This window comes from Mauremys reevesii, linkage group 2 (genome assembly GCF_016161935.1).
Source record: "Mauremys reevesii isolate NIE-2019 linkage group 2, ASM1616193v1, whole genome shotgun sequence".
NCBI classification, from domain to species: Eukaryota; Metazoa; Chordata; order Testudines; family Geoemydidae; genus Mauremys; species Mauremys reevesii.
Genome location: NC_052624.1, coordinates 77,182,756 through 77,197,731, shown reverse-complemented (window position 1 = coordinate 77,197,731; position 14,976 = coordinate 77,182,756). Strand labels below are relative to the sequence as shown.

The window sequence follows — 14,976 nt, the reverse complement described above, 5'->3', positions numbered from 1 at the left end:
ATATTAAAAAACAACACCCAAAAATCGGGGGTCGTCTTATACACATAAGGTAACAGCGGGCGGCTGGAAGGCTCTGGGCTCTCGCTCCTCGCAGAAGGGGCAGCCTCTCCCTCCTCTGACTCGGCTGCGCGGCTGGGATTCAAGGCTCTGGGGCGGGCAAGGCCAGCAGCCCAGAGCCCCGGATCTCCGGCAGCTTAAAAATTTTGCTCTTTTCTGGGGGGGGAGGGGGGGGATAGGGCTAATATATATATTTTATAAATTAAAACAAAAATTATAAAATTCTTAAACACTTATACACTTCACCAGAAAATCGTGTAGTCAGAACCACACCCTACTCATTCTCAGTGTGGAAATCAATTTGATGTCTTTATCTCAATTGTTTAAGCCAACTAATATAGAAACTCAGATACCTATGATTTTTTGCTAACTTTACAGGATTCTTCTTTCATCCCTCTATGTAATGTTGAAAGATTTAGGAAAGTAACTGTTCTCTTAAAAATCCTTGCAAGCCTTTGCTAAGGCCTTGCCTCCAGTATTTTTAGAACAATTGTCAGTGTCAGCTCTGCTGCAGCTTTTGGGTTCTCTGGCCTCTAGCAAAAAAGTTGATAGGAATTTTCTTTTTTGCATTTCAGGTTGGTAACAGCAGTATAGCATGGTCTCTTGGTTACATGCTGAACCTCACCAACATGATCCCAGCAGAAAGCCATCTGATCCAGCTACCAGTGAACCCTTTTTTGTTTGCTGGTCTCCTCTTTTTCTTCACAGCCGTGGCATTGCTGTGTCTCATCTTTGTTGTTTACTTGTGTGTTGTATCACGCATGCGAAAGAATATCAATCATATGGACCATGTACTTGCTACAGAATGAACAGACTCAATGACAACACAAGACAAAAACTTTAAATGTTCTTTGAACTGCATTTTAGAAAACCAAGGGAGAAATAAATCAGTATATTTATTTAAAAAAAAATAAAAAAAGGAAAGGCTAGAAACATAAGTAGAGTGGAGAAAAGAAATCAAGGGAATGGTATTTATAATGCATTGGATTCCTCAAGAGAGGGCTCAGCACTCATTGCTATAGACTTATGGTGTTATAGTGTAACAGGCAACTAGTCAGTAAACTGTTTTGTTTGTTAAGCATTTGGGGAGGGGGAAGGGGAGAGGGAATAACCACCATTCACTACAAGTTATTTTGGCATAAAAGTCTAAAGGAGACTTAACTGGTCAGTAGTTCCAAGATACAAGCAAGAGGACAAAACCATAGGCCAAAGGAAGATAGTGGCAATACTCATCTGTCAAATTGAAGCTAAAAGAAAAACTCATTTCTGAAACAGGTAAGGACATTGGCCACTATCTACAGGTTGTAACTGCGAGGTGCACTCAGGTTTTTGGTGGGTTTTTTTCCTCGTATTTTCATTACCATGTAGAACATAACAGAAGATTTAGGCTGCCATGTAAAGTTGATCACTAAATTATTGAACAACTCCCTTCTCACTTAGTTATCAAAAAAAACCCAAGCCATGATTGCATATTGCTATACATTTTGACATTCAGTATATCGGAGGCAGCAGCAGCAACTCTGTAATAAAGGTTGGATCAAGATTTGTCCTGAAAGCAAGCCTCAACTCCCTCTGTTTTGTACTTTAATAATGAAACAGTCTCCAAGTGTGCCCTACTGCCTCTCCAGAGAGCAACTGAATTTTGTCATTTTTTACTAACTTTTACAAAAGAAACATTTAAAAGGGCTCCCTTACCAAACTGTTGATTGGTTGTCCATACACTTGCATGGGTCCTAAACAACCCCAGACTGTCCAGACTTCATATTCAGATAATATCCAAGCCACAGGCCCCTTCTGAAACATTAACACACCAAGTTATTCCTCTCATTCATTGTCAACAGGATAGGGGGCTAGACTCTGTGGGAGAGACATGGCAAGGGGGTAGGGGTAGAGATGTGGGGTGTCTGGCAGGGTAAGCAAGTCTTTGGGGAAATGGGGTGGTGGATTTGCAGGGATGCAGAGGCCTGGAACAGAAGAGGCTTGTGTTCAGAGGAATCAGGAATGTATGGATGGGGGCTGGAGTGGATCCCACTGTCTGAGGCAGCAGTGCCATGGGCAGTCCTTCAAGTGTCAGTACCTCAACACAGACACTCAGCTCCTTCAGCACTGCTGTTCAGCTCTCTGGGGCACCAACCAGCAACCAGAGGTCTGCACTGAGACATCTCATCAAGAGCTTCCCAATGTGCAGTTGCTTTGGTGCTCCAAGGTGCTGACCTCAGAAAACCCAGCACCGGTTCCCTCTGACCCAGGCCTCCAACCAAAACACTTTCCACACACCCAAAACGATCCACCTGACCTCTCTCCATCCCTGCTCTTTCTAGCGCCCTTCCTACTCCTTTACCTTCCCATCCCCTCAGTGCTGCCCACCACCTTAGATGCAGTGAAGGGAGGCAGGAGTGAGGATGTCAGAAAGGGCAAGAGAGGCTATAGGACAGGTGAGCAGGGCACGGGTAGCAAGTCTGTGCCCTGGTATTGAGGCAAGTGGCAAGAGTGTATTAACTGCTGTCCTAGTGCTGCAGCTATGCACTGGAGAGCTGAGGCGGCTGTGCTGTAGGACCCTGCAAGCAGGCTTCATATACAACTCCACCCCTCCAAGCCAGGCCTCCCACCTAAAAACTGGCAAAACCTCCCCATGCATCTTCAGGTGCCCTCCGCTCACCCCACATTCCCATTAACTCCCCTTCTGGTTCCATGTGCTCATCATACAACAGCACCATGTGGAGCCATGGAGGGAGGATGAGTGAGAAAGGCGGGGGAGGTGAGCAGCCAGAGCATGAAAGAGACTTTCATTTTTTAAGAATGGTTCTATTTTTAATCAGATTCCAAGCCCCCTTAAAGTTCATGCACGTTTACACTTAGGGCTTTGTTTCAGGTTCACCTCTTGACTCCAAATGCACATGCCAAAGAGGAAAAAATAAAACCAATACATTTCCAACCTACAAGCATGCTGGCCAGAGCAAGGGAGAGTAGAAAAAGCTGCCTGAGACAAAAAGACTGTTTCACAGAAAGCAACACCTCTGTCAGGGAGAAGGATTTAAAAACTAGCTGCATAGGAGAAACACATGAGAAATGAAATGGAGATGGCAATGCAAGTAATTTCAGCTCATTGCGAATTCATTCTTGAAGTTGAAAAGGTGCCTAGAACTAGACAGGACAAAGCACTAGCATGCAATACAGAGAATAACCCTACACTGATAGGTGTGATGGGGCTAAGAAGCTGCTGTGGGCTGGAATGGCCCCACTCCTCTGTGCCTGCAAATCATGCCTGGACTGGAGGAGGAGTTAAAAGGAAGTGAACCCAGACGGGCATCCCTGGGAAGGGAGCAGACTGCTGATCTGTTCCAGCCCTGAAGAGAGGGCTGACAGCCTGCAGAGGAGAATGAGCAGAAGGGGAAAGAGGCCTGATACTTTACACTGGAACCCAGTGGACAGTGATACTAGTCCAAGGGCCCCTCTGATATAAGAGAGGTCCATACCCTGGAGGGAGCTACAGACAGCTTTCTTTTCTTCTATTTGACCCCATTCACTGACTGCAGACTGTCTTGTTGTTTTGCCTGGGACCCCAAGAGGGGCTGAGACTTCAGAGGCCGTGGCCAGAGAGTTGAGCACTGGACCATAAGAAAGATGCCCTGCTAAGATGGGGGATAATTGAACTTGCATGTGTTCCCCATGTAGCATCTAGGAGGGGTGTCCTACCACAGACAGACAGTAGGGGAATGAACCATGATTCTTCTATCTCTAATTTTTAAAGAATTAGGGGAAGAGAGTAAAATCAGCAACAAAATTGAACCTGAAAGTCATGCTGAAAATTCCCCAGTTGGGAAATGGCCTAGGATGACATCTAGTAATATGGTCCCATCATCATCTGTGATGTTAATGGGTGGCACCCATGCTTACTTCATCAGTACTTTTGAATATTTTTTTCTTTTGGGAAGTAACAGGAGGGAAAGTTAACACACACAGCCACCGTCTCAGCTAAGTTTACACAGGACTGAGGTAAGCCTAATTTTTAAAAAATATTAATAACAGGGAATAATTAACCCTTTCTGTACTTTACATCCACACATCCAAGGCCTTCCTCAATGGCATCCCCCATATTTGTAATGGCACAATAATAGTATGTATAGTATAGTCAAAGGCCCCTGCTGATAGTGCTTCAATGGCTATAAACTGCACCCCTATAACATGGGTCACTTAAGTGGCTATTCATATCTCGTGTCTTTGATACAGAGTTAAATCCTGAAACACTGAATTTTAACAGGCCATAACCCAAGTTTGGTATTCCTCTGCGTGTTAGCAATTCATGAACTCAGTAGTAAGCACTATATTCCTCTGTCAAGGAATAGAGATGTGTGGAACTTACATTTATGCAAATTAGGTGCAGCCCTCAAGTTCCTACCAAGTTGTGAAGACACCCACTGGTGCTGTCAAGTTTGAGCATCTCTGATCTAAAGGTGAAAGTGTGATTAAAAGACCGAGCCTTTTGTAGGAAAACTACATTCTCCTTATCTCAGGGGTGAGCAAACTTTTTGGCCCGAGGGCCACATTTGAATATGGAAATTGTATGGCGGGCAATGAATGCTCACAAAATTTGGAGTTGGGGTGTGTGTGTGTGGGGGGTGAGGGCTCCATCTGGAGGTGCGGGCTCTGGGGTGGGGCCAGAAATGAGAAGTTCAGGGTGTGGGAGAGCTCTCCAGGCTGGAGCAGGGGGTTGGGGTGTGGAGGGGGATGAGGGCTCTGGCTGGGGGTGAGGGCTCTGGGGTGGGGCTGGGGATGAGGGGTTGGGGTGCAGGAGGGTGCTTTGGACTGGGATTGAGGGGTTCAGAGGGCAGGAGGGGGATCAGGGTTCCTGGCCAATGGGAGCTGTGGGGCTCCAGGCCTCCCCCCACCCCAGGGTCTGGGAGGCAGGAGCTGTGGGGGGCCACTTTTGGGGGTCCCACAGGCCCACAGTGGCCCGAGGGATTAGCGGGGAGGGCAGGAGCAGCCTGATTCACTTCCCTCGCCCCAGTCCCAGCCATGTCACTGGGAGAAGGAGGTTTGGGGGAAGGGATTTCCCCCCCCCCCACACTCACCGACAGCGGCAGGAAGCGGAGTAGCCCGGCCCCAGACCGCTCTACTCCTCCAGCTCCCAGCCGCGGCACTCGGCTTCCCACCGCTGGTGAGAGCCGGGGGCGGTCCTTTCCCCAACCCGAGTTACATGGTTGGGGCCACGTCTCTCCACTTCCCGCCACGAGTGAGTGCGGGGGGCGATCCTTTCCCCGCTCTCACCAGTGTCGGGAAGCGGAGTGCCGCGGCTGGGAGCTGGCGGAGTAGAGTGGGCTGAGGACTGGTTGCTCCGCTTCCCACCGCTGCCGGAGAGTGCGGGGTCACTGGGGGAAGAGGTGGAATGGGGGCGGGCCAGAGACAGAGCAGGGGGGAAGGGTAAGAGGCAGGGCAGAGGGAGTTGTCCGGGGCCCCATGCTCCCCCTAGGGACGGCCCTGCTCCTTGCAGAGGGGGCCGGCCAAGGGATAGGGCTGGTCACTGGGGCTGGGGCTGCCGCGTATGCAGCACGCAGCTGCCTAGGGCACCATGAAATTTGGGGCAATTTGAAATGAGTGATGGGAAAGTAGAATTCCATGAAGACTTCATTGATTTTATAGAAGTCTTTGATATAACATAAAGTCTTACAGAGCCTCTTGAGGGTTACAGAAGGAACTGCTTGAGGGGCCACAGCTGTAACATGGTGAGCAATATAAGTGGTCAGAAGGCAAGAATTTGTAAAATCCTTCCAGCAGCCATGTACTCAGCCTGCAAGATACACACACTGAACACAGCAATTGTTCACTCTTGTGCAGTGCAACAAGTGACTAACTTTTTTGACACTTTCTCAGAAATCATAACCATGCTGAAAGCTGTTATAAAATATCCTAGCATTCAGCCTACAGAGCTGCAGGAGCTCACAGGCGTGTTGAATAAACTCTGGGAGGAAGAAGAGGATCAAATTATGGAGGATGTGCCTTTGGATTGCAACATACAATGGATGAGTCAGATGATACACTGAGTAGCTTCAAAACAGAGTCTGTTGTGGTTGTTGGTTACTTAGAGAAAATAGTTGATAATGATGGTGATGCTGAGAGATTGTTATATTCCATCACTAAATTTGACTTTCTGGTTACTATGGTGTGCATTGAAAACATACTTTTGTGTACAAAAGTTCTGCACGTATATATGCAGCATTGTACTATAGATCTAATTTATGTATTGGACAAAGCAAATATTATTCTTAATGCACTCAAGAGATTGAGAGAGGATGACAACCCAAAGTTTGCTTCTCTGTATGCTGAAGTGGCTGATGCTGTTTCTGTTGAAGAGTCACTTGCACCCACACGTGGCAGAAAAATGCATTACGATAACATTGGTGCCACAGACCTTAGATAATATGACAGGAAGAATATATTCATTCCATTCCTGGATCATGTAATTTCAGAGCTTCAGAAGGAAGTGATAGACTGCTCTTCACATTTTCTTGCTCAGTTCCTTGTGCCAGATAAACTGCATATATTAGAGAATATATAATATATATATAATTCTCTCTATATATTATATATATATAATTATAATATATATATAATTATATATATATATATATATATATATAATATATATATAATTATATATATATATAATTCTCTCTATATATTATATATATATATAATTCTCTATAATTGGGGCTGCATAGGGCACCCAAGTGGCTAGGAACGGCCCTGAGTGGATGTAATGTACAGCCAGTGAAATGTTTTCTTCTACTGAACAGGCACTAGCTGCATCAGCAATTAAACTAAAAAATGGTTCTGCTTTTACTCTCTCTCTAATCTTTCTCCGTTTATGGACTCCTACCAACTTTATGAGCTCATTTTGCATTTGTTCTGATATGTCCACTGTACTATAGGGTCTATAACTAAGCTGCTCTTTCAAATTAGGGTCCAATCCTGTGATATAACATGAAAGCGCATGTACAGTCTTAGTGTTTATTACCTGTCCCCGCATTAAAAGGTTCTGCCTTCCATAAAATTTTAACTATTTGTGTCATAGCATGCTGATTGCAGTCTGTACACTTTTTCTTGTGCTCAAATGCAACAAATTCATCTGACTTTGTTATAGCAAGAACATGTTCTTTGGATTTGCTATGTCTCTCATGTATTTTCTTGCCATTTGATCAGTCTTTCAAGGGAATGGAAATCAAGACTGCTTCCTTGCTGTTTAAAGAACACTCACAGAACACTCCATCCAGATGTTTGGCGTAATGTGCAAATTTATACTCTTGTAAGAGCTGCACACTACCACGACATTTCTGACTAGCCCCTGAGCCCATTAGTGTTTTAGGAAACTGAAATTTGAAGGTGGCAACTTCCAAGTTGCTAGGATGTCCTTCTTCTGATTCTCAGCCAACTTTGCACGATTTAGATGGCCAATGTCATTATCCCTCTGTCCTCACCTCTCAGTTTGTTTGGCTTGAGGTATGGCTGCTGCTCTATAAAACCTTTGTTTTACAATAGAAAGATTCAGTACTTCTCCATTGTGGCTTTCCTCAGCCTTCCTTCCACATGTAACTTCACAAATAGTCTCTTGGTCCAGAGACCTTTCTGGAATTACAGAAAGGAAGGCAAACATTCTTACTGATGCGTTGTGAGCTAAATGTTGGGAGTACCTTGGTCATCGTTATTCTTACCATTCACAGAGCTGAGCAAGTGTACACATTTATTGGATTAGAAAGGAGGTTGTGATTTTGGGTAACTTCTGTTTCTACTCTGGATCTGGCTTGGAATCTTTTCTCTTTTAAACACCAGAAAACCGGTTTCTCAGCAGGGCGTGTTAGCCAAAAGGGCTCGTTTCCCCCTGGAGCTTACCTAATTACACCAAGGAGGCACGGAAGACCAGGAAGACAAGTACCATTTTCTTTATTGATCGATCAGCTGAGCGGGTGCTCCTCTCGGCTAGTGCCAAAGAAAGAGAGACACCCCACAAACCCAGACGGTCCCCTTTTATAATCAGTAACAAACAACTTAGCCTACGTTCGTCTACGTCATTTGATTGACCTGTAGAACCTGTACATGTGTCTGTTAGGGGATAATTGGGTACGCAGGATACATATATCATTTTGTGGGGGCTACAAGATACATCTGTTGAGGATACATTTGTCATTCTGAAGGGGACACAAGATACATCCGTTGACCCTTTGTACTAGATACTTTGGATGCATAAATGTGAACGCAGCTGCATACACTTGGGGAGCCAACATATAATTGGGGAGCCAAACAAAACTGATAAGCGAAATAGCTGACTTAGGTAGATACACGGCCTTCAGTCTAATGAGTTCTGTAAGCTTTCCAACACAGTTTGGGCAAGCATAGCATAACTTTGGTTTACTCAGGCCTAATACGGAAAGGCTTCATTAGCACTATGATTTTCCAACAACTCCCCCCTTTGAGAATACTCACCAAACCTTTTGGCTGAGTTTTCTCACACTTTGAGGCCAAAAAGCAATGAAGCTCTGCAGAAATATTTACAACTGCTCTTTTAAGCTTAGTCACCCCCAACCCAGGAATGAATGCATGGACAAAAGAGTGGAACCTTGTTCATTTAACAACTAAGGGATCGGGGCACTGACTATAACTCAGGTAGGTATACCCAGTGGTTTAATTTCCCAGATGTCTCGGTGAATAATTTAGTCCCATATGCATCCTCCCCATGGACTCAGCAGGATTCGGTATGTGGGAGCCCACACCCTAACCGGTCCAAATGCTTGGAAGGAGCACTGTAAATGTACACACTTCCACCCAGAAAGTGTCCAAGTATGTTTTCATGACCACAGATCAGATGGTACTCCTGATATGTCTGTAAGGGCAGTGGGTCAAGTCTGGTGCTCAAGATCACTCCAAATGGCCATCAGCTGGTCATTCAGGAAATCCTGAAATTTTAAACATACTAGATCCCACTGCAATGCCTTCCCAGCCTCAGTGATATTCAATACCATCTCTGTCAGTAACTTCTGGGTTATAGAACTAAGGGTGGAAATGACATGTAACTCACCAACTCCAGCCTATACTTAAGATAGCTGAGCTTCAAAAATAAGGTTAGTGGCCTTTTCTAGTTGGCCCAATTTTTTTATCATATTCTCAGCTTTGAAAAATATTTCAAATAACTGCTACACTATTGGCCCCAGCCCACAAGGATCAGGTCCATTCCCCCTTTTTCCAGAGGAAATAACCCAGGCTCTTTGTTGTGCTAATCTAATGGCAGTCCCCTGTGAGCAATCTGGGTATGTAAAAGTGATCTGAAAACTGGATAAAGGCAATGTCATTTAAAATCCAATTAGGGGGGGCAATACATACTGAAGGATTTATCCAAAACACAGGGCGCAGCCTGTAGAATAAACCCCAAAATTCAATTAATACCACATTTCCAAACAGGATCCCACAAGTTTCTTCCTGCCAGTGTAGAATTTTTTGTTTCTTTACCAGGGTCAGTTCTCAATGTCCTTTTTAGTCAGGAATTCCTGGACTTTGGCAATGTCAGTGGAGTGAGCGTTCCTTCTCCTTTCCCACAACAATTGTAGTTTAGCATTCTACAGGGGAGAGATTATCAGCACATCACCCTGTAATGGTTTTTGATTCTTCTAGAAAAGTTCAAAGGCACAGTAGGTCTGTCAGCGGACAAGGGAGAGGTTAGCTAGCACGTCACCTTGTCCTTTTTCCCTGCTGTCCAGAAGGCACAGTGGAGCTAGAAGAAGGAATAGGCTAATCGTCAGTAGGAGAATTCTCCTGATGTAGAGGGGTCTTTTTGCAGTGAGAATCATGGGTCCAAGCAATCAGTCTTTTGCACTTCACAGCAGTGTTGGTAATCAGCAGGACTCAATAAGGGCCGTTCCAGCATGGAGCCAAAGCAGTCTTTCGCTGGTGGTCTTTTACATTGATCCGGTCTTCTGGTTCCAAGGAGTAGCGGGGCTGCTAGGGTCTTCGGATAGTGTTTCTTTACCTGTGAGAAAAGAAACCTAACACATTGCATTAGTGTCTGTGCAGATTTTACATCTGCTTGGGTATATTCAAGCCCCCCTTTTCTGGTTGTTAGCCAAGTGTCCTTGAACGAAGTCAGTGGTTTTTTTTTTTTTGTTTTTTTTTTGGACTGAGCTTACTAATTAAAGTTTTTCTCAGTTAACTCGTTCTTTTTCCTTTTCCCCTTTTTGGCTTCTTTTTTTTTTTAACCTACAAAGGAAACTTTTACTTTTTTACTTATACACCTTTTGTTAACAATGAACACATACACATTGCTGTTATACAGTACATTAGTCTTATTATTTAATGTATGCCACATATACCCTTCTACTAAAATAACCTTATTACAGAGCTTTGGAACACCAAGCCAGGACAAGCACACCCACTTTGATAAGTTTATTTAATACAACCTCTAGTTCAATAGCTTCCCACCATCCCCAGCCCTCTGGCTAGAAGTTTGAGGTAGCCAGAAGGATGCCATGCACAATATGGGGAGTGGGTTAACTTTTCATGTCCTCGCTTCCAAAGACTGTTTAGTATTCAAATTTTAACAACAATTTTCAATTAAAAGATTTGGCCAATGTAGTTTCTTTCTCTTACTTAAGAAAATATATTAGACTTTAATAGATCACATTTTTCTGATGTATCCAAACACTTTGTATTTTAAGTTGAACAAAACAAATATCTTATTTCAATTCAAGCCTTCTGCTTTATTTCAAACCAGACCATCCCATGAAAATATTAATCACAACAATTTGGCTACAAGACAAACACCACAAGACAGAACATAGAACACAAAACTTAATTTTTACTCTGCCAGTAAATCACGATACGTTGAATGCTGTTCAGCTGGCATTAGTTTTCTTTGATTATCTGAAAGACCAAAACAGAGGTCTACCCCTTCTGGGCAGTCAATTATTGCTTAAAATATACAAATACCCTTGTTGATTTCAGGCAAAACAAGGGAATTACCCCATATTGTCTTATATGTGTTTCATAGACAGCCCAGATTTCAGTGGCCTCTACCTTATCAGTTAGATAATTTGCATCAATACAGATGCTTTCTGGCTTGCTTTTTACTTTTAACTCCTGCTTTTAAACACTGAAAGAAAACATCACCACTTATAGTGCCTTAGAGCCTAATAAATTTTCATTTACATAGCACTGTATACATTCTTTAGCTAATTCAACAAAATTGTTCATAGCCAAATGATTGCAATCTAAATTTCTTTGCCTGAATTTATTTACAAACATTTAAAAAAAAACACCAAGAACTTTTCTCTTTAGCATTTTTACAAAGTTCAACTACTATTCCCTCCAGCATCTACAGAGTTAACTCTTCACTCTCCTTCAAATCACTTGCTCTTTCCTTATATCACTTGCTTTGTCTTTCAACAGCCACTTACCAATTCAAATCGCCATTCCAAATATCCTCCTGAGTATTTGAAATCCCCATGCTTATACTCACTTACTTCTTCCTTCCACGAGACCCTCAAAAGTTTCCAACCTGTTCTCCAAGCTCTCTGTCTGTTGCCTGCCCGCCTGGGCCCGATCCTTTTTTTTTTTTTTTTGCTGAACCGTTTCTTTCATGGGCTTCTGCCCCCACCCTTCTGGTCTTTTGCCTAAAACATTTTATTCACAAGACTACCCGAGTCCTCCCGTGTGAGGCTCGCCACCTGGGCAAAACGCATGGCCCACTGGCGTTTAACTATTTAATTGCCTCTTGTAGCAAACACACTGCTGTTACGGCGTATGCTGAGCACAAATGGTTAAATTTTAACAAGTCCCTGAAGGACTGGTACTTGCTTAGCCAGGGCTTCCTTTTCTCCAACTACTCTATTGCCCAGTCCTGCTACGACTGGGGGTAGATCCTTTCACCTGCCACCCTTCCTGGTCAACCAGGGTGGAGAGAGGAATGCTAAACCCTTCTCCAGTTCTCAGACTTACTGCAGCTGAGAATGGGCACACCTTTAATTATGCAATCCTCAACATATAACACCAACAATACCAAACAGAACAAACATAAAATAACAAGGGTAAAACAAATAGATGGTGTAAATTCTGCAGGGCTCCCCCATTCTCTATTGCTCACCAAACTGTGACAAATTTCTGTTACCAATTTTATCCCTCATGTCAGGTGATCAGACTGACACTGCAGGACGTTGCAGGAGGATAGAGAAAATACACCATATAACCAAATTTTAAAGCTTCATTAAAATGATAAAACAACAATGGAGAGTGTTGGGAACGCTTCCACATCACTCATAAAAAAAATATGAATGCCCCATACTTACACATATCCAGACTGGCCACGTCTGTATATAACATTCAGAAAAGGGGAATAGGTGGACGGGAGATTATCCTGTATACAGCTTGTTCAGAATTTCCAACATGCTTCCGCTCTTGGGAGGGCTGTTCTTTTACACCCTGGAATCTCCTGCGGTGTCTCTTTCAGAGATTCCAGTCCAGGTCAGCTACCTGTGGCTTCTCCAGTGTCACCAAGCCACACCAGCACCAGCATCCGTCACAAAGTCAGACTGTTGGATCTCACCGAACAGTTAAGCTTTGCAAATGTAATCTTAGTTCTGTAACTTGTATACTGCCTTTGGTTTGCCTGTCTCTATTTTTCCACAGCCAGCTGGGGCTGAAAGCAGTTTTTTTTTTTTTGTACTTAACATAGTCTGTACTGATTCTTGACCTTGAGCATAAAACAACTTTCTCTTTTTATCTCTGGGCGAAGCTGAGTTTTAAATTAACCCGTTTCTAGACAAATTGCTTACACTGTGTCAGAGGCTTTTTTTTTTTTTTGGTGATTAAAAGCTCCTCTGAGATATATGATCTTATTTAGATTAAAGGTACCTTTTAATGGGCATTGTTTAGATGGATTTTCACGCGTATAAAGATTCCAATTCTCTAAATACCTGCAGGTTTTAGAACCATAATGTACGTACATAAAATATGCTGGGGTACCCTTAGGGGGTGAGGTGGAATGTTTAGACTGTCCCTTACCCACACGGAAAAGAAGGGGGGGGGGAGAGAAGATGGGTTCACACGCTCCTAGACCCGGTTACAGTTTTGGCTTCCAGCATACCAATAGAACAAGAAACAAAAGTACCCCTACCAAAAAGAAAAGCCAGCCCTGGGGCTGCTCTAAGTCCCAGTAATTGTTCAGCACGGCCCACGGACTCGTGGAGTTAATGGAATTATTCATTAGCCGTGTCTGAACCTAGGTACCTTAACCAGAAAGCTTTTACCCACACACCTTCCTATTTGTGGGTTCCTTTACCGTTAGGGGCCCAAGGTCCCAACCCGCACTTCGGGGGCGTTAATCCTCAAACCCAGGAGGTAACGCACTTACCACGCCCGGAGTGGCCGCGTCCGGCAGGTGGACTCCCCTCTTCTGGTACTGTCTTGCTTCCGTGTCGGCTGAAGTTCTCTATGGAGGGGGCGTAGCCGTCCCGGCCGATTGCAGCGACCCGGAGCTCGAGCAAACCAATAGCTCAAGGTGGCCACTCTCCTGAGCCGTCCTCGGCCACCGGTCAGTGCCTCCAACAGGGAGAGAAGTCCCGGCGTGGAGTCGCCATTTGTTAGCCAAAAGGGCTAGTTTCCCCCTGGAGCTTACCTAATTACACCAAGGAGGCACGGAAGACCAGGAAGACAAGTACCATTTTCTTTATTGATCGATCAGCTGAGCGGGTGCTCCTCTCGGCTAGTGCCAAAGAAAGAGACACACCCCACAAACCCGGACGGTCCCCTTTTATAATCAGTAACAAACAACTTAGCCTACGTTCGTCTACGTCATTTGATTGACCTGTAGAACCTGTACATGTGTCTGTTAGGGGATAATTGGGTACGCAGGATACATATATCATTTTGTGGGGGCTACAAGATACATCTGTTGAGGATACATTTGTCATTCTGAAGGGGACACAAGATACATCCGTTGACCCTTTGTACTAGATACTTTGGATGCATAAATGTGAACGCAGCTGCATACACTTGGGGAGCCAACATATAATTGGGAAGCCAAACAAAACTGATAAGCGAAATAGCTGACTTAGGTAGATACACGGCCTTCAGTCTAATGAGTTCTGTAAGCTTTCCAACACAGTTTGGGCAAGCATAGCATAACTTTGGTTTACTCAGGCCTAATACGGAAAGGCTTCATTAGCACTATAATTTTCCAACAGGCGGACTCCATGCTGAGATAACTGGTGAAAGCTCATGCCGCAAAACGTCTGTTAGTCTATAAGGTGCCACAGGATTCTTTGCTGCTTTTACAGATCCAGACTAACACAGCTACCCCTCTGATACTTGGTGAATGAAAGCAAAGACACTTGTTTAACGGAGGACTAATACGTTCAATTATCCTCTCGCATTGCAAAGGGAAAAACCCCACAGAAGCCAACCGCATTTAAAACGCGCATTACCCATGCGCAGCAAACGCAAGGGCTGGTACAGGCTGTACCGTACAGCATCACTACAGCGCATGCGCTGCACCAGCTCTGTGCGCACCCCGCGCTGCGAACCCCAGCGCAGACCCGGCCGCACCCGCGCGCCCTCCGTTCGCTCGGCCACAGGGCGCGCGCACACACAGCTTCCAGGCCGACGGCCTCTCACGCATGCGCATTACAGTAGCGGAGCGAGCGAGACGCTCCCGAGACTACGCATGCGCATTGGCGAGGCCACAGTCTTACCCCTTCCATGCCCGGTACGCTTGTCACGCATGCGTACAAAGGTCGAGGTAAAAATCTTGACCCGCCCACCGAGACCGTTTGGCACGCATGCCTATTGGAGGAGAGGCGGAAACGATTCCCTTTGACACCCACAGGGACCGCCTGGTGCGCATGCGCACTTAGTAAGGCCACTCTCCCCCCTCCTTTCGTC

At 44.8% G+C, this 14,976-nt stretch overlaps 1 protein-coding gene across 1 annotated transcript in view; it reads left to right on the top strand.

The window, feature by feature from the left end:
* Positions 1–2,008, top strand: part of ENTPD3 (ectonucleoside triphosphate diphosphohydrolase 3) — a 38,172-nt gene extending 36,164 nt beyond the window's left edge. Inside the window, exon 11 of the mRNA XM_039525129.1 lies at positions 633–2,008. Within this exon, the coding sequence (XP_039381063.1) occupies positions 633–866 (234 nt within the window). The 3' untranslated portion in view covers positions 867–2,008. The remainder of the gene's footprint in view (positions 1–632) is intronic.
* Positions 2,009–14,976: the final 12,968 nt, after the last annotated feature.